We start from the raw sequence: 24,237 nt of genomic DNA, 5'->3' as shown, positions 1-24,237 counted from the left end.
GAGCACACACCTCTTTTTCTTTTGAATGTATTTCAGTCGCTCGTTCTTCCTGAGGTGGTGTGGGGGCTACTGAAATACATTCAAAAGAAAAAGAGGCGTGTGCTCATACCCATTAGCTACACTTGAGGTAAGGTAATTCCCTATGGTTTGAAGGTAGCTCCCTCTGTGCTGGCAATCCCTTGGGGGCTGAATGCACCTCCTACCCCCATCATTTCATGATGTCGCTCCCAGGTCATGTACCTTGCATACTTTCGCAGCTGGTTGCAATTCACAATAAAGTAGGAATCTTTTCTTCGGGGGTGGCAAGGTAGACGGTCCCCCTCAGGCGGTGGCAATGCGGCAAATATGCATTTACTGTGCCTCTTTAAATTGCAAGTATAGAAGTCAGGTGATTCCTAGTATGAGTACACACCTCTTTTTCTTTTGAATGTGCTGTTTCCACTGGAATGCCACCTCTTCCTGAATTGGACGCAGCACCCATGTGTCTGCAAAGCCACAGCCGAATCGCTATAGCCGTGCCATGCACTGCAACTGCAGGAAATCCGTCCGAATTGCACCCACATGCAATTCAGATGGCAAGCCTACTGACTGAATAGGCAGCATTTCTCCGTCCAACTTGCATGCAGGGAATCGCTGTGAATTCCGCACTACTGGAAGCTGATACTTAGTCTGTAGATATAGAATGAGAGGTATGACAGAGACTTTTACTTTAAACCTACATCTTTGCGCTACTGACTGCTGGCATTGGGCCTTATCCACTATCCTGATGGCATGTCAGCAACTTTTAAACTTCTTATATGTAAACAGACCATTTGAGCGCAGATGGATATGAAAATGTGTTACCCACCATGGCTATCTAGTAGCTTTGATCTTATTATATTAAAGTAAAGTTCCTTTATAGAAAACTTCAAGGGACCTGGCCAAGTAGTTTATTATACCAGTGTACTTAATCAGAATCTGTTATACATTGTACAATAAAACGGGTTATTCAGACCTCAGTTAACCAGAAGTCTCAAGCAACCAAAAAAACAAATCTTGGCCTTGCAGGATGCATAAATCTACTTTTACACTTCTTTATACAGTGATAAACCTGTTACATCAAGTTCAGTCTGTCCTTTGTATTAATTTTTTTAATCACTGTATTGCAACATGAATACAGAGTTTATGGTAAGTATACAGTGTGGGGTATACTGCTGTTATTTAGCTAGGCCTATTTGTAACATTGAGTCTCAAGTAACCAGAAACTACACTTATCTGGCATCAGCCAATCCGCGTTGGTGCCGGATAATGGGGGTTTTACTGTATATGGATATAGGTGCATTTGCTTGGACCTGGGGAAAGCGTTTACTAAAGCCAGAGGTTTACTATATCAGAGTTTACTATAACAAGATTCTGCTATATTAGTTCAGCTTTAAGCTGCGTATATGGGGTTAGCTTAGCCATTTAATATTTCTCCTGATGATGAAGTAAGTGGATCAGCCTGCAACAAATCTGGATTTTTATTCCAATGAGGAAATCTGACATAGAAGCTTGGTGCAGATCCTGATCATCCTGATTGAGGAGGGGACATTGGAAGCAATGAGAATTGGGTCATAAGACCTAACTTGTTCTTCATAAATATAGTTTTCCATTCCAGCAGTTAAAACTTCCACTTCTTGTTGACATTAAAGGACAACCGAGGTGACATGTGAAATGATGAGATTGACATGTATATGTACAGTGCCTAGCACACTAATAACTATGCTGCGTTCTATTTTTCTTTCTCTGCCTGAAAGAGTTAAACATCAGGTATGTAAGTGACAGTTCCTGTCTGAGTCAGGACTGGGTCAGACTTCAGTGTGACCCTCACTGATAAGAAATCCCAACTATAAAACACTTTCCTGGCAGAAAATGGCTTCTGAGACCAGGAAAGAGATAAAAAGGATCAATAATTCATAGATTTTAGCTCTGGCACACTTCAATGAAGGTGTCATTGAGCAGAGACAATTAAACAGTAAAAACTAGATTTAAATATAAAATAAAACTGTGGGATATCCCCCCCAAAAAAGGTCATTTTTAGGAGAAGGAGGGTGTGGATTAAAGTGGTGCTAGGCCTCAATGTGCAGATGTCTGTAACTAGAGATCTTAGGTAGAAGAGTCCATTCACAGTTTGATGCGCTCTGTGGGGCATTCAGATAATTGTACTCATGTATGCAAGTACAGTTATCCTTTAAAGGACAATAACAACTTTTACAGTATATGGCAGCTGTTGTGAGAACACGTCCTGTGGGGCTTTGCCTACAGATTATTCCCTTGCTTGTAAACAAGAAAAATATTTTCTACATGCTCTAAATGTTTCGTTCCTGTTATGGATTCTAAACCTCATACAAGGAAAACAAAACAGACCAGTCATGGAATATTATAGTGTACAGTCCATAAAAGGTTAATGTATACCCACTCCTAAAGCATGTTGGGTAAAGCAAAAGCACTAAATATGGCTTAGCTTCGCAGTTCTGTGTACTCAGGGAAAGTCATATGCCATAGTGTGAAGGCATCTATGAAACAGAGATTGTGAGGCTAGATTATCTTCAAAGCTCAGCGGCACGATGGAATAAGCTCTTCAGAAATGATGCCAAGCAAAAATACCTTCCAAGCATCCAAAATTCCTCACCGAGAGGCAGTAAATCAGATCTATACCTAGGGGAAAGTCATGACTGTATATTAATGATCCAATTTAAGTCCTATCTGTCCATGTAACAGGACTGGCAGAACACACGTTAACTTATCATTTCTATATTTCTCTAAGGAAAGGAATTGTGCCATCTTCAGGCATGGAAAGAACAATAGCCTTCACTTTCATGTTGCATAAGCAAGTAGTACAATGGGTCATGTGACTTCTCCTCAGCTGCGGCTTGACTGGGCCATTTGTTCTGAGAATTACACTTATTTCTAAACAGCTTAAACACAACTCTTAATGAAATGAAATGATCCTATCCACTGTGTTGTCTTTGGATATTTTTGACCTAGGTAAATAGGTAGCTGCAAATAGCCACTTCCTGTGTCAGGGCGTCTCAAAATAGGCAGCCAAACAAAGCTTGTATTTAATTTCCTGACAAGGGGAGCTGAATCATCATTTCAAAAAGCAGTTTTTCTCCATCAGCAAATCCCTTACCTGGATGGACAGCTGATGGCTAATCATCAAGAACACTGCTGACTTACTACCATCAGACCCGATACACTGAGACAGCTTGCCTGTGGCATGACATTGCTAGGGTACGGCATCTGGAACATGAGAGAGAATACACTGGAGCTGTCCATGACTTCACCAACTGAGTAGTGTAGCAGAAATGTGTAGCTCAGCACCTCTGCTCAGATCCTGTGGTTTCCCTGCCATGTGATGATAGAAGCATGGCATGTAATTGTGTCTGGCATGCTGGTAGTTATATAATGACTAGCCTGACTGTGCAGCTATCAATACTGCGCGGATCAAGGTGGACATGGATTATGCAGCTCAAAAAAAGTGATTCACAGTGGAAAATAAAAGTCCAGTTGGAAACATGATGGTGTACATTTATTAGACTAGCAATAACACAAAACTTTTTGTAAATCTGTTACTTGTATACCCTACATAAACTATGGACAGAAGAGGCTTCAACAGCCCCTAGTTTTAGATCAAAATGGAACTAAACTCAAAACTTCCTCTCTGCTCTAAACGATTAGCCACAGCATGATAACCTTTATGGAAAAAGAAATCTGCATTACAATATATGGTATGATGATTTTCCTAGGTTTCACTTTTTCAAAAGGTGCTGAAAGGGTTAAGCCTCAGTGTTTACTTCATGGGCAGAGCTCTCCTACAGTCTATTCACAGTTGCTGATATGACAGGTTGATGTGCCTAAACACAGAACACAAAGAAGTAAAGTTCTTCAGCAACTATATGTGGAATAAAGACCTTTCACTGTGTGCTGTGCAAGAGTTTGGTTCTGCCTTAATCTTTGGCTGAAATGAGCCATTTGCTAAATGGAGATCTGTGTAGGCTATACTAGTTGCTCTCAGGATGCTTACAGTACACTTAATGGCTCACAAGTGCACAGATTAAGGTAAATGATGAGGCTATCAAAGCCATGTCACTAGTTTAAATTAGTGACAGGAGTGTTATAAAGTACACCTTTGAAACAACAACAAAAAAAATCAAGAATAAAAAGCCCAGGATATACTGTAGCTTAGAAGCAGCAGTAAGATTGTATTAAGTCTGAAAATTTGTTTTTGTAGATATTATGTAAAAATGTGTTGGGGCACATGTTTGTTCCAGTAAAATAGCACAACTAAATAACTTCCCCTTGCTGTGTGATTTCAGTAGCTAATGACTGAGGTTATGGATATGTTCTCTTCCCCCAGTCCTCCAAGCATTTCTGTTTATATACTGTAGCTGTCCTGCTCCCTGTTTCACTTTGTGATTATTAAGGTAGCTGCTGTGGATGTAAATGAGTCTTATGAGGAGAGGATTTGCTGCTCATCTCATGCATCAACCCTCTAAAGAAAATCTGTACTCTAAAATTCTTACAATAAAAAGCATACCATTATATTCCTTATGTTCTCCTGGGCCCCTCTGTGCTGTTTCTGCCACTCCCTGCTGCAATCCTGGCTTGTAATTGCCAGTTTTATGCAGTGTTTACAAACAAAAAACATGGCTTCTAACCAGAGTGAGAACAGCTCACTGTGTGACTCATGCAGAGATTGGAGAGGGTGTGTAAAGCTTCTGCCATTCTGCCAATGACAAGCAGTGCTGCACAATCCACACATTCCAGCCTGAGCCCGAAAGACCCGACAGAGAAGAGAAGATAAGATTTATTACAGAGGCGGTGCAACTAGAAAAGGCTGCAGTATGCCAGAGCACATTAGAACAGGTATTGGAACTTATATGATAGAAGATAATAAGGCTCAACATTTTGTTACAGAGTCTCTTTAAATTTACATTTTACCCTAATGGCTGGCCAACTGCTTCAGCATATTGCAATCCATATAGTGAAAATAATGGAGTGAAGATGCTCTCAATGAAACTTCTCAGCGATGTGCAAATATACGTTTTAAATTAAGAACTTCTTTGCACCGTTAAACATTTGAAGTGGACCATTATTCCTTTATTTAAAATACAGTGATCACCCTCCCAAGTCAAGGTTGATAGATACTAGGGATAGAAACAGTTGTTTAATGGCAGTCAATCTGCATATCCCCACCAACCAAGGTCCCTGGGGTGTTTATTGTGTACAACCATTGCTCCACAAGGAGTTCATTTGGATGTTAAAGGGGCATTGATGTAATAAAAGCACCTGGAAAAAAGGGCACAGGGGATTGCCACTAGTAAAATTACCGATATTCTAGTACTTAATCTTTATTAATATTTTACTATGAATTAACCTAACCCTACTTGCACACAGAACCCTCACCTCTACTGATGCTTCACCCTTAACCCCACCCCCCCCCCCCCCCGCTTCAATATTTAACCCTGGGCAGCACTGTGGCGTAGTGGTTAGTGCTCTCGCCTTACAGTGCTGGGTCTCCGGTTCGATTTTCAGCCAGGGCACTATCTGCACGGAGTCTGTATGTTCTCCCTGTGTCTGCGTGGGTTTCCTCCGGGAACTCCTGTTTCCTCCCATATCACCAAAACATACAGATCAGTTAACTGGCTTCCTCCTAAATTGGCCCTAGACTACGATACATACAATACACGATAGACATATTACTATGGTAGGGATTAAATTGTGAGTCCCTCTGAGAGACAGTTAACCACTTCGGGAAGAGAGCAATTTTCACATATCTGTGCTGCTCCCATTTGCCAATAACTTAATTACTACTTATCACACCTACATGATCTATATATTGTTTTTTTCAGGACAAATTAGGCTTTTAGTGAGTAATATTTTTGTTTAGTAATTACCTTATTTTCTATGCATTTTAAAGGCAAAATAAGGGAATAAAAAAAAAGACACGCTATTTCTCCATTTACATCCATTGTAACTTTACAATAAACTGTGCTAACCCACACATTTTATTTGCAATCCATCCTGGTTATTACAACATTTATATTATGTTCCTAGCAAAAGTATGGTGGCAGTATTGTATTTGGAAATAAAGGTGTCTTTATTCTGTTTTGTATTTTTTGCTTTCTCATTGTACACTGTCGATGATTACAAGACCTTATTTGCAAAACAATATAGTTATTTTCTTTAATATTCTGTCACTTTGTTTTCCTTTTACAAGTCTTGGTTTTGGTACAGAATATACGAAAATGTTATTGCTTTTGATTCAGTTTGTTACTACAAAGAATGCACACCTTAGCAGTATGGACGGGCTCAGCTCGTCCATTACCGCCAGAGGGTGCCGCTCAGGCCCTGCTGGGCCGATTTTGATGAAATAAAAAGCAGCACACGCAGCCGGCACTTTGCCAGCCATGTGTGCTGCCTGATCGCCGCTGCTCTGCGGCGATCCGCCACGAGCAGCGGCGAAAGAGGGTCCCCCCAGCCGCCCGAGCCCTGAGCAGCCGGAACAAATAGTTCCGGCCAGCGCTAAGGGCTGGATTGGAGGCGGCTGACGTCAGGACGTCGGCTGACGTCCATGACGTCACTCCGCTCGTCGCCATGGCGACGAGGAAAGCCAAACAAGGAAGGCTGCTCATTGCAGCCTTCCTTGTTACTTCTGCTTGCCGGAGGCGATCGGAAGAACGCCTCCGGAGCGCCCTCTAGTGGGCTTTCATGCAGCCAACTTTCAGTTGGCTGCATGAAATAGTTTTTTTTTAATTAAAAAAAAACTCTCCCGCAGCCGCCCTGGCGATCTCAATAGAACGCCAGGGTGGTTAAAGAGACTCAGAGATCAACTAACGTAAAGCTCTGATACTTACCTGGGGCTTCCTCCTGTCCCATAAACACGTCTAAGTCCCACACGGTCCTCCCGTGGTCTACCATTCAGCAGCTGTGAGGTCCAGGCTCAGTGACGTCAGTCCGGGACTACTGCGCATGCGCGGGAGGTCTGCGCATGCGCAGTAGACCCAGACTGGCATCGACTGAGCCTGTTACTGGGGCTCAGCGCGGCTGAACGGCAGACCATGGGAGGACGGCGTGGGACTTAGACGTGTTTATGGGGCGGGAGAAAGCCGGTGGGATATTTGAACAGGGGTTCAGTGGCAGAACAAGGGGACGAAGAGAGGACTTCTTCTTAGGTAAGTATGTAACATTATGTCGGTAACGCACACATTGCCAATAAACTGTGCATTAGTAAGTCAGTACATCAGATCTGCAGGAGGAAGCAAATTTCCCTCATCAGTTTCACAGCAATGTAATACTAGCACATTGAAAAATCCAGGTATTGGGCTTCGTACACATACAAAACAATAAACTGAAAAAATATTACTTTTGTCCCAAAAATTAAAAAGCATATGAATTATTCATCAGGTCACCTGCATGTGAATACTTGCAACTGATTTCACGCTGGGGAACTTCTGGCCACCTGTGTAACCACACTTAGCATTTCAAGGAAGCTAAACAGAAAGGAATAATTTTTCATCTTGGTGAATTACACAACTAATCACAGTCAGGAGAACTAGTCCTGTTTCTTGGGTATGGTGCTGTAATTGAGCACAAAATTAGGCCGTGATGGGTTTTACTTGGTGGCAAAGTGAGGGAAGCCTGGTTTCTGATTACCAGTGAGTTAACACGATGGTTTAATGAATAGGTCCTTCTGTCCTGGTTCCAGAACAGCCAACTGCAACTGTAGACGGTTCTGACTGACAAGTGAGCTGCCCACTTGTCTGCTGTGGATTTAATGCAGTGATCTTGTGACATATTCCTCGCGGTTACTTGTTGATTGGGAGCACACTGGTGGGAGTCGCCTCCCCAGAATTCTTCTCCTGCCTGTTGATAATCCTGCTCTGATGTGCTCTGCCAGCGACAGTGTTTCAGGGCTTACTATTTATAACACAAATCATTTAGCATGTAACTTTTATAGACCATTACAGCGTTGTGATCATGTTATGGGGAACTGATCTCAGAGGTTTCGCTTTGCAAAGCATAGCATGTTCTTAGATTTCCTAATTGACACGTTAGGTTAAAGTCCAACCCCACCACCACTGGTACAGTAAGTGCCAGGACTCCCTGTCCCGTATGGAAAGTGGCACTGTTCTTAAGAGTCTGGCCAGGAAGTCTAAAGAGAAAAAAATCAGCAGTTTAACTCACCTGAGGCTTCTTGAGTCCCCTGGAGTCATCCTGTAGCCACACCGTCCTTCCAAGTCCCTCTGGCCAGCAACGGCAACCCCCTTAAAGCTGGCTGGCCTTGCGCCTCCTCGCTGCATCCCCAGCACAGCAGTTTCTGCGCATGCGCAGTAAGGGAAATCACTACTGTGCATGCGCCGGATTCTCATGGCAAGGGGAGCATGATCATTTCCAAGTTTAGCTCCAATAAAGAGCTTGTGTGCTGCAGACCCACGTTTTTTGTTACTTTTACTTATTCAGTGGAGGTGGGGACCTTCGCTGTCTGCTTGCACCTATCTACATTTGATTGTTCCAGTGCTGCTGACCCTTTGATTGATATAAGGGGAGCATGATCAGGGTGTGTGCGGGTCTGGGCTGCGCATGTACAGTAGCCTCTGACTGTCCGTGACCAGCCAGCTTTGAGGGGGTCCCTGCTGTTCACTGGAGGGTCTCGGAAGGACGGCGTGGGCACAGGGTGACTCCAGAGGCCTGCAAGGAACCCCAGGTAAGTTAAACTGCTTTTCTCTTTTCGCTGAAATAACTCTTTAAGATGAGGAAAGGGTTATTGTAAATACAGGGTGGTGCACGAAAGACTGGCCCTGCTGCCTGCCGCGAGTATACAGACTGACGTATGGATAACGCTCTGATATGCTGGAAATGCAGGTGACACAGGCTTCAGTAAAGCCTGGGAAGGACACACAGCAAGTATATAGTATAAACAGGGTTCACATTCATTGAAATTTGCATGCTAATTGTAAACGTGCGAAAAAGAGTTTGCCGAACACCCAATGAAAGTCAATGGAGAATTGCACTTTTGCTAAAATTTGCGAAATTGCATTTTTGCATGAGTGAAAATTTTTTAATTTTGCAGCATAAATTCACAAATCGTATGCAAATTCCGACTGACTTTCAATAGCTGTGAAAACTGGCATAAAATCGCAAATTTCAATACAACAAATTCATAAGAAAAACGTTCAGTTTTGAGCATGAACCCTGCCTAACAGGCACATGGGGTCCGGTTGGAGTTTGCCTGTAATCTCGCGCACGTGGCAGACAGCCGGGCCAGTTTTTCATGCAACACCCTTTGATACCCTTCACATCAGGTGTTTTTGTAGCTACACTTATTATGGCTGTGAAGAACATTATGGTTACACTATTTTATCAGCTTTGTGAGGTGGGCCCCAAGGGTGTGAACATTGGTGGGTGAGTGAGTGGGGGGGGGGGGGGGAGGAAAATGACTTGTAGTTACTCCATTGGATAATACTGTAGATGTGTGAACTCGGGTGACTTTATGACTGTGTACTTTCATTTACTCAGGAACTACTCATTTAGGGGAAGGCCAGATATAGCAACATAGCAACTGCTGGCACACACGCAATGTGGGAAAACCTGATAGCCTGTTAAGTCAACAAGAGGCGAATAAGTTAATACTATATTAGGTGGTGTTAAAGAGTTCTTGGAGATGCAGCAGTTCACTTCATAGAGCTGCAGCACACATAGGAATGCCGTGGACCTATCAATATAATGGCTTTATATATCGCCTGTGTATGGTACTGGCTGTGTGCTTGTCATTTCAGGTTGACAGGGGTTAAACTTACCAGGCCAAGGAAGAAGTTGCTGTTGAGGTGCAGATGTTGCATCTCTGGACCAATGGTAAGTCAAAGACGCAGGATTGGATGTCTGACTTTCCCTCCAAAAGTGGAGAATGTGTTTACCCCAATAGATAAATGGCGGCAGCCTGTTTTCTGGCAAACGTGTTGCTGTGTTTTATTATAGAGTTAAGTTATTGTTAAAGTTTTATTATGTGTAAATACAAGGGTATAGTGTACACAATGCATTCCATGGTCTGACCAAAGGGGCGTAACTATAGGGGAACAGCCCCTACGATGGCAGGGGGCGCAGAGCCACCTACTATTAACTTTCTCTTTATTGGATACAGTGGTCCGTCCTCCAGATCAGGTGTTTTTGTGGCTACGCATGTTATGGGTGTAAAGACAATGATCGCCATACTTGTTATGACCCTTGCAAGATGGGACCCCAGGCAAGGGGTGTGAGCATTGGGGGTGCCCTATCAAAGTTTTGCTGGGGGACCCCATGAGTTGTAGTTACGCGACTGGCACAGTTCACACTACGCCGGACCCAGTGGAGTGGTAGTGTGTCCACATATTACGTATAAGCTGTACACCCCCAGAGCAGTCTCCTCTGCAGTCTGGAATGGATGCACACCATTCTATGGGATGAATGGCAAAATATCTCCTGTCCAAAACAAATTGTGCAGCTTCGGTTTCTGCATTGCAGAAATGCATAGTTTGCACCCGGTCACAGCGAAAATGGACGTGTTAAAAAAGCCCACAGGAAAGCATAGGTCTGTAATGCATTTCTGTTGGTCTGCCACTGTCCGCTCTGGGAAATAGTTTAGCAGTGGGTCTAATGTGAACCAAAATCAGAAGTTCATGCAGGGGAGCAGATCCCAACGTTCTATCAGCTGAAGCCGTCTACTAGATGGGTGACTGGCTGATATACTACAAAAGCTTGAAAACTTTGGTATTATGCAAGATCTCTAAACTATGTGTGTAAAGGTGTCCCACAGGGTTGTTTAACATGCAACATCTCTGAACGACACAAATGAACAAGCGCGTTATTTTTGCACATACTTTGGCCCTGGAAGGCGCTAAGGCCTGGTTCACACTAGCAGTTTTGTAGCAAAGGGATCCGTGAAAACGGATCCGATTACCAGTCGGTTGGATCCGGTTTCACTCCGTTGCCGTTCAACTGCTTCCATTCCGTTTCCCCACATCCCCCCAGACCACCATCCCCAAAGTGGATTTTGCTCCTTAGAAAGGTCTTCACTAGTATGAATAGACGTTCCGTTTTCTCATTGCCCCCAATGAAGTGCTTCAGGATCCGTTTCTGTTCCGCTGGGCTCAGCGATCCAGAAAAATTGCTGTAGGAGCAGTTCAGCGGATCGGGTGGAACGAATCAGTTCGAAGGATGGATGTGAACGGATCCGTAGGTTAACATTGGATCCATTCACATCCGTTCCAATCTGTTCCCTTCCGATCCGGGAATGGACCGTTTTTTAATGCTAATGTGAACCAGGCCTAAATCATGAGCCACTTGATCATCCCTCATCTCCATTGTACTGTACATGCCACTTGGCTATAGCCGAACAACATGACTGTACAGCGCTTGTGTCCCAAAATGTCACCCTAACGATCTGTGCATGATCATTAAAGGTGACAACAACTGCACCTGTAGAAAACAACATTTCTGCAAATGAAGTCCCAGTACTGCCAATTACCCTCAACCCTTTCAAAAGCCTTACTTTTTGCCATATTGAGAAACTTTCAGCAACCGCTTACTGAGTTAAACTCACTGTTAGACCCAAAGTAGAGTTAGAGCTTTATGTTATTTCATGAATCTGACAGACCAGTGTTGACTTCCTGGTTATGGATAGATGTTTGTAGATGTTTGAAGGCTGAATTATCAACTAGTCCTTCCCCACCAACTGCAAGATCTCTTGCAAGAGTCTCTACTTCAGACCTCCACAACCAGAACAGTTTTCAATTTTTGAATTGTGCCATCTGTGCCATTTTATAACTGTTCAAGCATTTTAAAGTGTACCAGAGATGACAGATACTTACCTTTTCATACATACCTGGGGCTTCCTCCAGCCCCATGGGCACGGATCGCTCTCACACCGCCATCCTCCACTGCCTGCAGCTCCAGTACCGGATTCCATAATTTCCTCCGGTCGCAGCCAGTCTGACATAAGTGAAGTGCGCTATTTAGGTATCTCTCCAGCAGCCTCTGGAAAGATACGTGAAGAGCACACATCCTCTTGTGCAGACTGGCCACGACTGGCTAAAGCAATGGGACCAGATACCGGAGCTGAAGGCAGCGGAAGACAGTGGCGTGGGAGCGATCCATGCCCATGTGGCTGGAGGAAGCCCCAGGTATGTATAAAAAGGTAAGTATCTGTCGTCTCTGGTTTCCTTTAATACTGCAGGAGGCAACAAAAAATGAAATGTGAGAGACCAGTGAAATGTTCTCCTGTGAAGAAAGAGGATGAAAAGATGTGTCTCCTTCTTGGTTGAGTCCTCTTGCTAGTACAGGTGATATGGGAGGGGCTACACTCATTGTCATGATTAGACAATGTTAATTTCAGCTTACAGGGCAAACCAGCTACAATTGGGCATGTGTTCCAACTTGTGCAACTGATTTGTGTCTGTGGGGTGCATAAAAACATCTTCTGAAGTCATCTCAAGTATCTAGTACCCTAAGAAAGCAATGGAAATAGAGCAGAAATGTGAATAATTTAAGGGGCTATATACACTGCAGAGGTGAATAATACCTGGCCTACAGAGAGGCTCAGTATTAGCTCTTCAGAGTTCCTGGAAACCTATCGCCAATGACATTGGTAATAAGATGAAACCTGTTCCATGATACATATTAAATAAATGTAAGAAAACCTTTTTAATATGAAAGACGTAAAGAAGTCAACATAAAAATATATAGCAACAAAACACTTGAAAGACCCCTCACCATGAGTATGCGTCTGTAGCTGTCTCGATCAATGCCCCATAGCTTAAGATCTGTTTTGGCCTTTACTGTGGCAGCTCTGGGAGTGCCATAGATCAATGCAAGTTCTCCAAAGCTCCCACCGTCTCCAATGCTGGTGACCCACTCTCCATTCACATAGACCTAGAAAAAAAGAAGCAGGAGAAAGGGTTAACTGGCAGGAAATTGTTTGCTTTTAGCTGATGTCTTCGGTTATCTCAAAACCTATTAATAATCTCCTCTGTTAATGGGTTGAGGAAAAGAATAGAGGCTCAAACAATAGGATAATAGTTTCCTCACTTGGTCACAAAAGCTCAGACAACCTACTTTGAGGATCAAGTTTCAAGACTTGCTGCTCAAGCACAATGACTGCATTGAGTCCTGGGAATTTTCAGCTTCTGTGGCTTACCGGGCCAAAGTTATTTTTTCCCCTAGAGTTGGACACTCACAGAATTGACAAGCAGAACTGTCACAACTCTGTGCTTTTATTACACCTGTCAAACCTAAAGGCAAGGGAGACGTGTTGATAGCTATAATGAGGGTCGCAGGGGAAATGCAGCCCATGTGAATTGGGGAGGAAAGGCCGAGGTGGTCTTTGAAGAGACTTGTTCTTTGTTCCTTCAAGTCCATTTTTTCTCCTAAACCGATTAGCTTCCAAATAGTTTGCCCTCCGGCCTGATTTTTTTAAAGTCACCCATCTCCTGGGAAAAAAACTCTTGAGTGTGTTTATTTGAAAATAGCACCTAAATGTTTTTATTTACAGCCAACTGAGTGCTACAAAGCTTTCGTGTTGAACATGGACATGTCTGACCAGGACTAAAGACTGGATCTGTTATGCATTAGACAGTCTCTGTAGTTCACTGCTAACAAAGCTTTCTAAATTACCTACAGCCTGTCCACATCCAAACCTGATGACGTTTTTACACCTCTGAGAAAGACGACCTGATTGCTAAAGAAGGTCTACCGGTACTTTTTTTATAATGAATGCCACACATCACACACGTGTGTACTGCCCGTCCATAGCATCCTATCAGATTATTTTATTCCTCTTTGATAAACTATGCCTGTCATCAGCAAAACAATGTGGACCCGATATTTCAATGTAGTTCCAAAAGAACGTTGATCAGTTTTTTATTTTCCCAAAACAACCAATCAGAATTAGCTATAGGATTAAAAAAAAGATTCTGAGTGGTTTCTCGGGACAACAGCACCACTTCTGATGCAGTATTCTTCACATATGTTTTGATAAAAAAAAAGGTTTTTTTTTTTTATTTGTTTACTACAAATCACTATTTACCTGCACATACCCTACACATTCTGACATTGGTAAACTCAATCCTGATTGGCTGCTAGGCCTAGTGAATTCTGAATTTTGTATAACATTATGTGACCCTATAGCATTGGTATTCATTTTTCTAGCACTGACGCATTTTTTCACAGCATTTGTCAGTGCACATTGGACAAGTCACATCACTAAACTGTCCCTTAGTAAGCACAAATGCTAATGTTCATACCATAAACTTGGGCTAATTTCTGGGAGAAGCCAGTTAACCTAGTTGGTATATTTTCTGATCTGTGGAAAGAATAAATGAAGGGGGCCCCATGTGAGTGGCCACCATGGGCATCCGCACATATGGCAAATTCGGGCGTCTGCCCGACCCTGGCCTCCCGCTGCCCCCCCTCCCCCCTGGCCGCGTGCCAGTGCGGCCAGCAGGAGGGGAGCAGCACAGAGAAGAGGGAGAGCTATGGGCACAGTGGGGAAGGGCGGACGTCTCCCCCCCCCTCCCTCACCTTAGGGCTCTACCTCCCTCGCTGTCCCCTCCGGAACGAAGTGTTGTGCAGTGGCTGGGCAGCGGGCAGAACTCACCTCCGTCTCGCTCCAAGCGCCAGAAGTTCTGGTGCTGCTGGTCTGGACCAGACCAGACTAGCAGCGCCTGAACGAGACGGAGGTAAGTTCCGCCCGCTGCCCAAAACTTTGTTCCGGAGGGGAGAGCGAGGGAGGGAGAGCCCTAAGGTGAGGGAAGGGGGGGGGGAGACGTCTGCCCTTCCCCACTGTGCCCATAGCTCTCCCTCTTCTCTGCGCTGCTCCCCTCCTGCTAGGGGCACACCTGGCTACTTATTCTGGGGACATATACCCCTCTCCTGCCTACATATACTGGGCACATATATCTCTGGCTACATACACTGGGCACATATACCCCTGACTACATATACTGGGCACATATACCCCTGGCTACATATACTGGGCACATATACCCCTGGCTACATATACTGGGCACATATACCCCTGGCTACATATTGTGGGCACATATACCCCCGCCTACATATACTGGGCACATGTACACCTGCCTACATATACTGGGGAAATTTACCCTCGACTACATATACTGGGCACATATAACCCTGACTACATATACTGGGCACATATACCCCTGGCTACATATACTGGGCACATATACCCCTGGCTACATATACTGGGCACATATACCCCTGGCTACATATACTGGGCACATATACCCCTGGCTACATATACTGGGCACATATACCCCTGGCTACCTGTTCTGGGGACATCTATACCGCTAGTCACTTATTCTGGGGACACCTATAGACCCGGGGCTACCTATTTTGGGGGAACCACTGCTGTCAGATTGAGTGTATTTTGGGGAACTGCTGCCAGGTGAGAGGTGTCTACCATATTAAGGGGGCATTCTGCCTATTTATGTGAAATGCTGTCTATTTATGTGCCTCATGACTGCTGAATTTGTCTTGTTGAGGGCCTCATGGTTACTGAATTTGTCTTGTTGGGGGCCTCATGATTGCTGAGTTGGTCATATCGGGGGCCTCATGATTGCTGAATTTGTCTTGATGGGGGTCACATGATTGCTAACTGCGACACTATGGAAAAAGCTGAATCATCATCATATGAGACAATAGCATTAAACCTACTTTTTCAGCTTTTTAAAACTGAAAATGAAACTGGGAGGTTCTAAAAAAAATGAACACATTTTCTGGAGTCGGATGGATGAAATTGTTTATCTTCACAGTTTATTTTCAACTTGGATTTTCCATAATGTTCATGTATGAGTTAAAACGTTTGTATTAAGTTTAAATTGCTGTTGGCAATTTGCGATAGTAAAGTGACTTTTGGGTTGCAGTTTGGACACTCGACCTTCAAAAGGTTCGCCACCACTGTCCTAATCTAATGTCCCACCATTGCTAAGTTCATGTAAACTTGTCTCCACCCACGAACACACCCACATTGCGGTTCATGACCACACCCATTTTTCGGCGCGGCGAGCTACGCGCGCCGCATGACGTAGCCTACACAACTCCACCCCAAAATTTTCTTTCTCCCCCCTTTTTGCCCCCCCTCTGGAAAATTTTCTGCGGACGCCAATGGTGGCCACGGTCATAACAGATCATCGCTGTATCCAAATAATGTCAATAACATAAGTACATGAACCTAGGTCACAGTCTATATTAATTATATCTGTATTTAATGTGGCACACCATTTTTATGCCTACGTGCCTAATGGGTTACAGCAAGAACTGCATGGAGAAGAGCCTAGAGAGTAATCATGCACTAACTGTGGTGCAGCTGCATGGGCCTAATGCTGGGAATTCACTGGTCGGTCCGGCGGCCGATTAGCCGCCGGATCGACCCCCCACCGCGTCCCCGTTTGTCCGCGCGAATCGATTACCGCTCGTCCCCGGCGGGGATCGAGCGGGCGGGGGTCGAGCAGCGTGATCGGACCAGCTGAATATTATCAGCTGGCCGGATCAGCTGCTCGATACACGGTACAGAAACGTACATACAGTAGAGGACATGGGGCTGCGCGGCCTGCATAGGTCTATGTCAGTCTGGCCTCTTACAAAGTATGTAGAAAGCACTTTGAGGATGGAAGCAGGAAGTTCAACTTACAAAAGAGACCTCCAAGTCACAGCTAGACAGGAAGTCAAGATTCACCATACAGTAGTGCTAAGACTTATGGTCTTCAAAAAAGTAACAGCGGTCAATCTGGAAACCTCCTCTTCACCAATAACTGAAATGTGATTGGATGATATGGATCCTAGCATTACCCATATTCACACGACTGCTGGATCACAACTTAATTTATTTAATGAGGCAAGAAGAAACATACATTGTGGTAACGTATAGCAGTGATGCATCATGGGAGACATTATGGCCTCGATTCATCATTGTCTTTGAGATAACTTTTTCCAGTTTGTTAAATTACCGAATTCGAAGTTTATTGATTTCTAGTTGTATTCATCAAGGTTTTTCCGCATTCGGTGTGAATTCGTTAACATTTCGGTAACCATTCGGTAACGTGTCGATATTACCATTTTACAGCGGTAATTTAACACAAGGCCATAAGATTACAATGGAATTGTGGGTAAAAGGCAGTCCTTTGAACACTACGTAGCAAGATTCTGAATAGGGCTTAACACCTGGACCAGGATTCTAGAAGTTGCTTGGGACAATCCCACAATTTAGCCAGCTGCGGCTTGATAGGAGCCTTTTCTATAAAAATATAGTGCAGCTAGCAAATTAGCTAACACTGGCACTGCCTGTGTTCTCTTACAAGATGATTCAAGAGAAATGCAGATGTCCTGTTATAGCAAATAAATCTATTCTCTTGCTGATTGATATAGTTCTAGACCTTATTCTTGCCCTTCTGAGCCTTTGAATCACTCTCAGCTGATACATAACCACTTCAAATGGCTCCATCTTCTCTGTCAGCAATGATCTGACAGGAATAACGACAGAGCAGTGAAGGAGATAACTAATCCTAAATGTAACGCTAAACCACGCCCACTTTCTTTTTCAAGAATTGCACTTTCTTCCGTTTTAGCGAACCATTAACGAATCGTTACCGAATCGTAAGCGAATGTTCGCTAACAGCTGTAGATAACTTTGATGAATCCTGAAATGAAGTTAACAAATTCGGTATTTTACCAAACTGTTGTGAACAAATTTGCTAAGTCTTGATGAATCGAGGCCTATATGCCCTTTCCAATCTGAATAACAGAAAATACCTTCTGTTTTAAGAAAGCCGACTTTTGTTTTGCATAACATTTTAGTAAGAGGGCTTTTTGGACCTTTGTAGCCACTTACACACTCCTGGGAGTTCTGGTTCACCATGAGCTTGCTGGGTTACCTGTAACTAATAGCAAAATCCTTAAGAGAAACAACCTTAATCATTTTTGATGACTCGAGGCTCACTAAACTGAGTGCTCTGGTGCTACTGCACTTTCTACATTGGCACTGCTCTATCCCACACATACACACAGACTTCATACACATGCTGAGGTAATGTTAATGTTAGTTTGATTTAACCCCGTTTAGCTTAACGGTGAGAGGAGGTTGCATACTATCAGCAGTATGACTGACCCAGACACATACCACCACACTCTCCCACTGTCAGCAGAAGTGTGCAGGCTGCAGTTTGACATGGATGGCAGCACAAAACCTCTGCTTCCTGAAAGCAGCCCTTACTACTATTTGCCTTAATTGTAGCCTTCCTTCACGCTGGCTTCCACCAGCAGCATTTGTGTTTCAGCACGGGGGTCTGTGAACTATGAAACCCTTCCACAGTGCTGGCAGCCAAATTAAATTATATATTCCCATATCGCTGGTTTTATATATAGACCAGAGAAGTATGCATGCCTTGGCTATCATTCCGGTATACCATCAGGCCAGTACACAGCTGCTTTACCAAGCACATTATTACGCTCTGAAATGGCGCCTTTATCATGTGAGGAAAATTCCTCAGACCACCAGTAAGGCAGTCACTTTGGGTTTTGAATGGATGGGATTCTTCATGGAATACACAGAAATTACAGTTTCAATAGCGGTATGGGATAACAATGGAAGAAAATCAATGTTGCCTACATTCTGCTTTAACCACTTGAGGACCTAGGGCTTTCTACCCCTTAAAGAGAACCCGAGGTGGGTTTGAAGAATATTATCTGCATACAGAGGCTGGATCTGCCTATACAGCCCAGCCTCTGTTGCTATCCCAAACCCCCCTAAGGTCCCCCTGCACTCTGCAATCCCTCATAAATCACAGCAGCTCTGCTGACAAACAGCTTGTCAGAGCTGGCTGTGTTTATCTCTATAGTGTCAGTCTGCTGCTCTCCCCGCCTCCTGCAGAACTCCAGTCCCCGCCTGCATCCCTTCCCTCCCTGCTGATTGGAGGGAAAGGGACGGGGGCAAGGACCGGAGCTATGCAGGAGGCGGGGGAGCAGCTGAGACTGACACTACAGATGTAAACACAGCCTCACAGCATGGCTGGGATTTATGAGGGATTGCAGAGTGCAGGGGGACCTTAGTGGGGTTTGGGATAGCAACAGAGGCTGGGCTGTATAGGCAGATCCAGCCTCTGTATGCAGATAACATTCTTTAAACACACCTCGGGTTCTCTTTAAGGACCGGCCACTTTTTTTCCATTCAGACCACTGCAGCTTTCACGGTTTATTGCTCGCTCATACAACCTACCACCTAAATGAACTTTGGCTCCTTTTCTTGTCACTAATAAAGCTTTCTTTTGGTGCTATTTGATTGCTCCTGCGATTTTTACTTTTTATTATATTCATCAAAAAAGACATGAATTTTGGCAAAAAAATGATTTTTTTAACTTTCTGTGCTGACATTTTTCAAATAAAGTAAAATTTCTGTATACATGCAGCGCGAAAAATGTGGACAAACATGTTTTGGATAAAAAAAACCCCATTCAGTGTATATTTATTGGTTTGGGTAAAAGTTATAGCGTTTACAAACTATGGTGCAAAAAGTGAATTTTCCCATTTTCAAGCATCTATGACTTTTCTGACCCCCTGTCATGTTTCATGAGGGGCTAGAATTCCAGGATAGTATAAATACCCCCCAAATGACCCCATTTTGGAAAGAAGACATCCCAAAGTATTCACTGAGAGGCATAATGAGTTCATAGAAGATATTATTTTTTGTCACAAGTAAGCGGAAAATGACACTTTGTGACAAAAAAAAAAAAGAAAAAAGTTTCCATTTCTTCTAACTTGCGACAAAAAAAAATGAAATCTGCCACGAACTCACCATGCCCCTCTCTGAATACCTTGAAGGGTCTACTTTCCAAAATGGGTCATTTGTGGGGTGTGTTTACTGTCCTGACATTTTGGGGGTGCTAAATTGTAAGCACCCCTGTAAAGCCTAAAGGTGCTCATTGGACTTTGGACCCCTTAGCGCAGTTAGGCTGCAAAAAAGTGCCACACATGTGGTATTGCCATACTCAGGAGAAGTAGTATAATGTGTTTTGGGGTGTATTTTTACACATATCCATGCTGGGTGGGAGAAATATCTCTGTAAATGACAATTTTTTAATTTTTTTTACACACAATTGTCCATTTACAGAGATCTTTCTCCCACTCAGCATGGGTATGTGTAAAAATACACCCCAAAACACATTATACTACTTCTCCTGAGTATGGTGAGTTCATAGAAGATTTTATTTTTTGTCACAAGTTAGCGGAAAATGACACTTTGTGAAAAAACACAATTAAAATCAATTTCCGCTAATTAGTGACAAAAAATAAAATCTTCTATGAACTCGCTATACTACTAACGGAATACCTTGGGGTGTCTTCTTTCTAAAATGGGGTCATTTGTGGGGTTCCTATACTGCCCTGGCATTTTAGGGGCCCTAAACCGTGAGGAGTAGTCTTGAAACGAAATTTCTCAAAATGACCTGTGAAATCCTAAAGGTACTCATTGGACTTTGGACCCTTTAGCGCAGTTAGGGTGCAAAAAAGTGCCACACATGTGGTATCGCCGTACTCGGGAGAAGTAGTACAATGTGTTTTGGGGTGTATTTTTACACATATCCATGCTGGGTGGGAGAAATACCTCTGTAAATGGACAATTGTGTGTAAAAAAATCAAAAGATTGTCATTTACAGAGGTATTTCTCCCACCCAGCATGGGTATGTGTAAAAATACACCCCAAAACACATTATACTACTTCTCCCGAGTACGGCGATACCACATGTGTGGCACTTTTTTGCACCCTAACTGCACTAAGGGGCCCAAAGTCCAATGAGTACCTTTAGGATTTCACAGGTCATTTTTGTTTCAAGACTACTCCTCACGGTTTAGGGCCCCTAAAATGCCAGGGCAGTATAGGAACCCCACTAATGACTCCATTTTAGAAAGAAGACACCCCAAGGTATTACGTTACTAGTACGGTGAGTTCATAGAAGATTTTATCTTTTGTCACAAGTTAGTGAAAAATGACACTTTGCGAAAAAAAACCAATAAAAATCAATTTCCGCTAACTTTTGACAAAAAATAAAATCTTCTATGAACTCGTCATACACCTAACAGAATACCTTGGGGTGTCTTTTTTTCTAAAATGGGGTCACTTGTGGGGTTCCTATACCGCCCTGGCATTTTACGGGCCCAAAACCGTGAGTAGTCTGGAAACCAAATGTCTCAAAATGACTGTTCAGGGGTATAAGCATCTGCAAATTTTGATGACAGGTGGTCTATGAGGGGGCGAATTTTGTGGAACCGGTCATAAGAAGGGTGGCCTTTTAGATGACAGGTTGTATTGGGCCTGATCTGATGGATAGGAGTGCTAGGGGGGTGACAGGAGGTGATTGATGGGTGTCTCAGGGGGTGGTTAGAGGGGAAAATAGATGCAATCAATGCACTGGGGAGGTGATCGGAAAGGGGTCTGAGGGGGATCTGAGGGTTTGGCCGAGTGATCAGGAGCCCATACGGGGCAAATTAGGGCCTGATCTGATGGGTAGGTGTGCTAGGGGGTGACAGGAGGTGATTGATGGGTGTCTCAAGGTGTGATTAGAGGGGGGAATAGATGCAAGCAATGCACTGGCGAGGTGATCAGGGCTGGGGTCTGAGGGCATTCTGAGGGTGTGGGCGGGTGATTGAGTGCCCTAGGGGCAGATAGGGGTCTAATCTGATAGGTAGCAGTGGCAGGGGGTGATTGATGGGTAATTAGTGGGTGTTTAGGGTAGAGAACAGATGTAAACACTGCACTTGGGAGGTGATCGGACGTCGGATCTGCGGGCGATCTATTGGTGTGGGTGGGTGATCAGATTGCCCGCAAGGGGCAGGTTAGGGGCTGATTGATGGGTGGCAGTGACAGGGGGTGATTGATGGGTGGCAGTGACAGGGGGTGATTGATGGGTGATTGACAGGTGATTGACAGGTGATCAGTGGGTTATTACAGGGAAGGACAGATGTAAATAATGATAAGGGGGGGTCTGAGGGCAATCTGAGCGTGTAGGCGGGTGATTGGGTGCCCACAAAGGGGCAGATTAGGGTCTGATCTGATGGGTAACAGTGACAGGTGGTGATAGGGGGTGATTGATGGGTAATTAGTGGGTGTTTAGAGGAGAGAATAGATGTAAACGCTGCGCTTGGGTGGTGATCTGATGTCGGATCTGCGGGCGATCTATTGGTGTGGGTGGGTGATCAGATTGCCCGCAAGGGGCAGGTTAGGGGCTGATTGATGGGTGGCAGTGACAGGGGGTGATTGATGGGTGATAGGTGATTGGCAGGTGATTGACAGGTGATCAGTGGGTTATTACAGGGAAGGACAGATGTAATTAATGCACTGGCGAATTGATAAGGGGGGGGGGGGTCTGAGGGCAATCTGAGCATGTGGGCGGGTGATTGGGTGCCCGCAAGGGGCAGATTAGGGTCTGATCTGATAGGTAACAGTGACAGGTGGTGATAGGGGGTGATTGATGGGTAATTAGTGGGTGTTTAGAGAAGATAACAGATGTAAACAATACATTTGGGAGGTAATCTGACGGTGGGTTTGCGGGCGATCTAATGGTGTGGGTGATCAGATTGCCCGCAAGGGGCAGGTTAGGGGCTGATTGATGGGTGGCAGTGACAGGGGGTGATTGATGGGTGATTGGCAGGTGATTGACAGGTGATCAGTGGGTTATTACAGGGAAGAACAGATGTAAGTAATGCACTGGTGAATTGATAAGGGGGGGGGTCAGAGGGCAATCTGAGCGTGTGGGCGGGTGATTGGGTGCCCGCAAGGGGCAGATTAGGGTCTGATCTGATAGGTAAAAGTGACAGGTGGTGATAGGGGGTGATTGATGGGTAATTAGTGGGTGTTTAGAGGAGAGAATAGATGTAAACAATGGATTTGGGAGGTGATCTGATGTCGGATCTGCGGGCGATCTATTGGTGTGTGTGTGTGTGTGTGGGGGGGGTGATCAGATTGCCCGCAAGGGGCAGGTTAGGGGCTGATTGATGGGTGGCAGTGACAGGGGGTGATTGATGGGTTATTGACAGGTGATCAGGGGGGATAGATGCATACAGTATATGGGGGGGGGACCTGGGGAGAATCTGAGGGGTGGGGGGTGATCAGGAGGGAGCAGGGGGCAGGGGGGGGATAAAAAAAAAATAGCGTTGACAGATAGTGATTGATGGGTGATTAGGGGGGTGATTGGGTGCAAACAGGGGTCTGGGGGGTGGGTAGGGGGGGTCTGATGGGTGCTGTGGGCGATCTGGGGCAGGGGGGGGGAAATCAGTGTGCTTGGTGCAGACTAGGGTGGCTGCAGCCTGCCCTGGTGGTCCCTCGGACACTGGGACCACCAGGGCAGGAGGCAGCCTGTATAATACACTTTGTAAACATTACAAAGTGTATTATACACTTTGTATGCGGCGATCGTCGGGTTAACATCCCGCCGGCGCTTCCGTATGGCCGGCGGGATGTTGCGGCGGGTGAGCGGCGCCAGGCGGAGGCGGAGGATCGCGTCACTGATGACGCGATCGCTCCGCCTATGCCCCTACAAGGACCGCCGCCATTTGTCTATACGGCGGTCCTTGCGGGGTGCACTTCCCGGCCGCCAATTGTATATACGGCGGTCGGGAAGTGGTTAAAGAGGAACAAAAAGGAAGAAAAAATAAATCAATACATTTCAAAGTGAAAAGTTAATTTGCAAAGTGGTTGTGGAGCACTCCTCAGTTTCCAGAGCGGATGTGCCACGGTATGGCCAGCTGCACCCCGGTCAATCAGATGTATGATACAAGAGAACCGGCACCATCCATTGTATATAGCTCTTTTATTCGCTTGTCAAAAGCATAACAGCAGTCAATGCGACGTTTCAGGGCAGCCGCCCCTTTGTCAAGCTATGCTGTGCAGAAAAACAGTCTACAAATGCATCACAGCAAACATATATACCCCAGCAGCATCCCAAAGCAACCTATCACATACTCCCACATCTATCTAACCAATCATAGGGTCTCACTATGTGCGGACCTGATGGGAGACCTGTGCTCCGGTTATGCAATTGGAGGATTCAAACGGAGCTCTACACCTCCCCTCCTACCTCTCCAACGGATGCCCACGTTCCGGCGCACCCCTTGCGCTGAAGCCACTCCCTCCAGGCCGCCGATCCGGCGGACCTGATGGGAAACTGGACAAACGTG

The 24,237-nt window shown here is 44.7% G+C and overlaps 1 protein-coding gene across 2 annotated transcripts in view; it reads right to left on the bottom strand.

The window, feature by feature from the left end:
• The window catches only part of PRKAR1B (protein kinase cAMP-dependent type I regulatory subunit beta), a 341,670-nt gene that overhangs the window by 73,107 nt on the left and 244,326 nt on the right, over nt 1-24,237 (bottom strand). For both annotated transcript variants that reach the window (XM_068244605.1, XM_068244606.1), the window contains one exon: nt 12,769-12,927. In XM_068244605.1, coding sequence (XP_068100706.1) covers nt 12,769-12,927 — 159 coding nt within the window. The remainder of the gene's footprint in view (nt 1-12,768; nt 12,928-24,237) is intronic.

Source organism: Hyperolius riggenbachi, chromosome 7 (genome assembly GCF_040937935.1).
Source record: "Hyperolius riggenbachi isolate aHypRig1 chromosome 7, aHypRig1.pri, whole genome shotgun sequence".
NCBI classification, from domain to species: Eukaryota; Metazoa; Chordata; class Amphibia; order Anura; family Hyperoliidae; genus Hyperolius; species Hyperolius riggenbachi.
The sequence above is the reverse complement of the archived record's forward strand: the minus strand, read 5'-3'. Positions and strand labels throughout refer to the sequence as shown.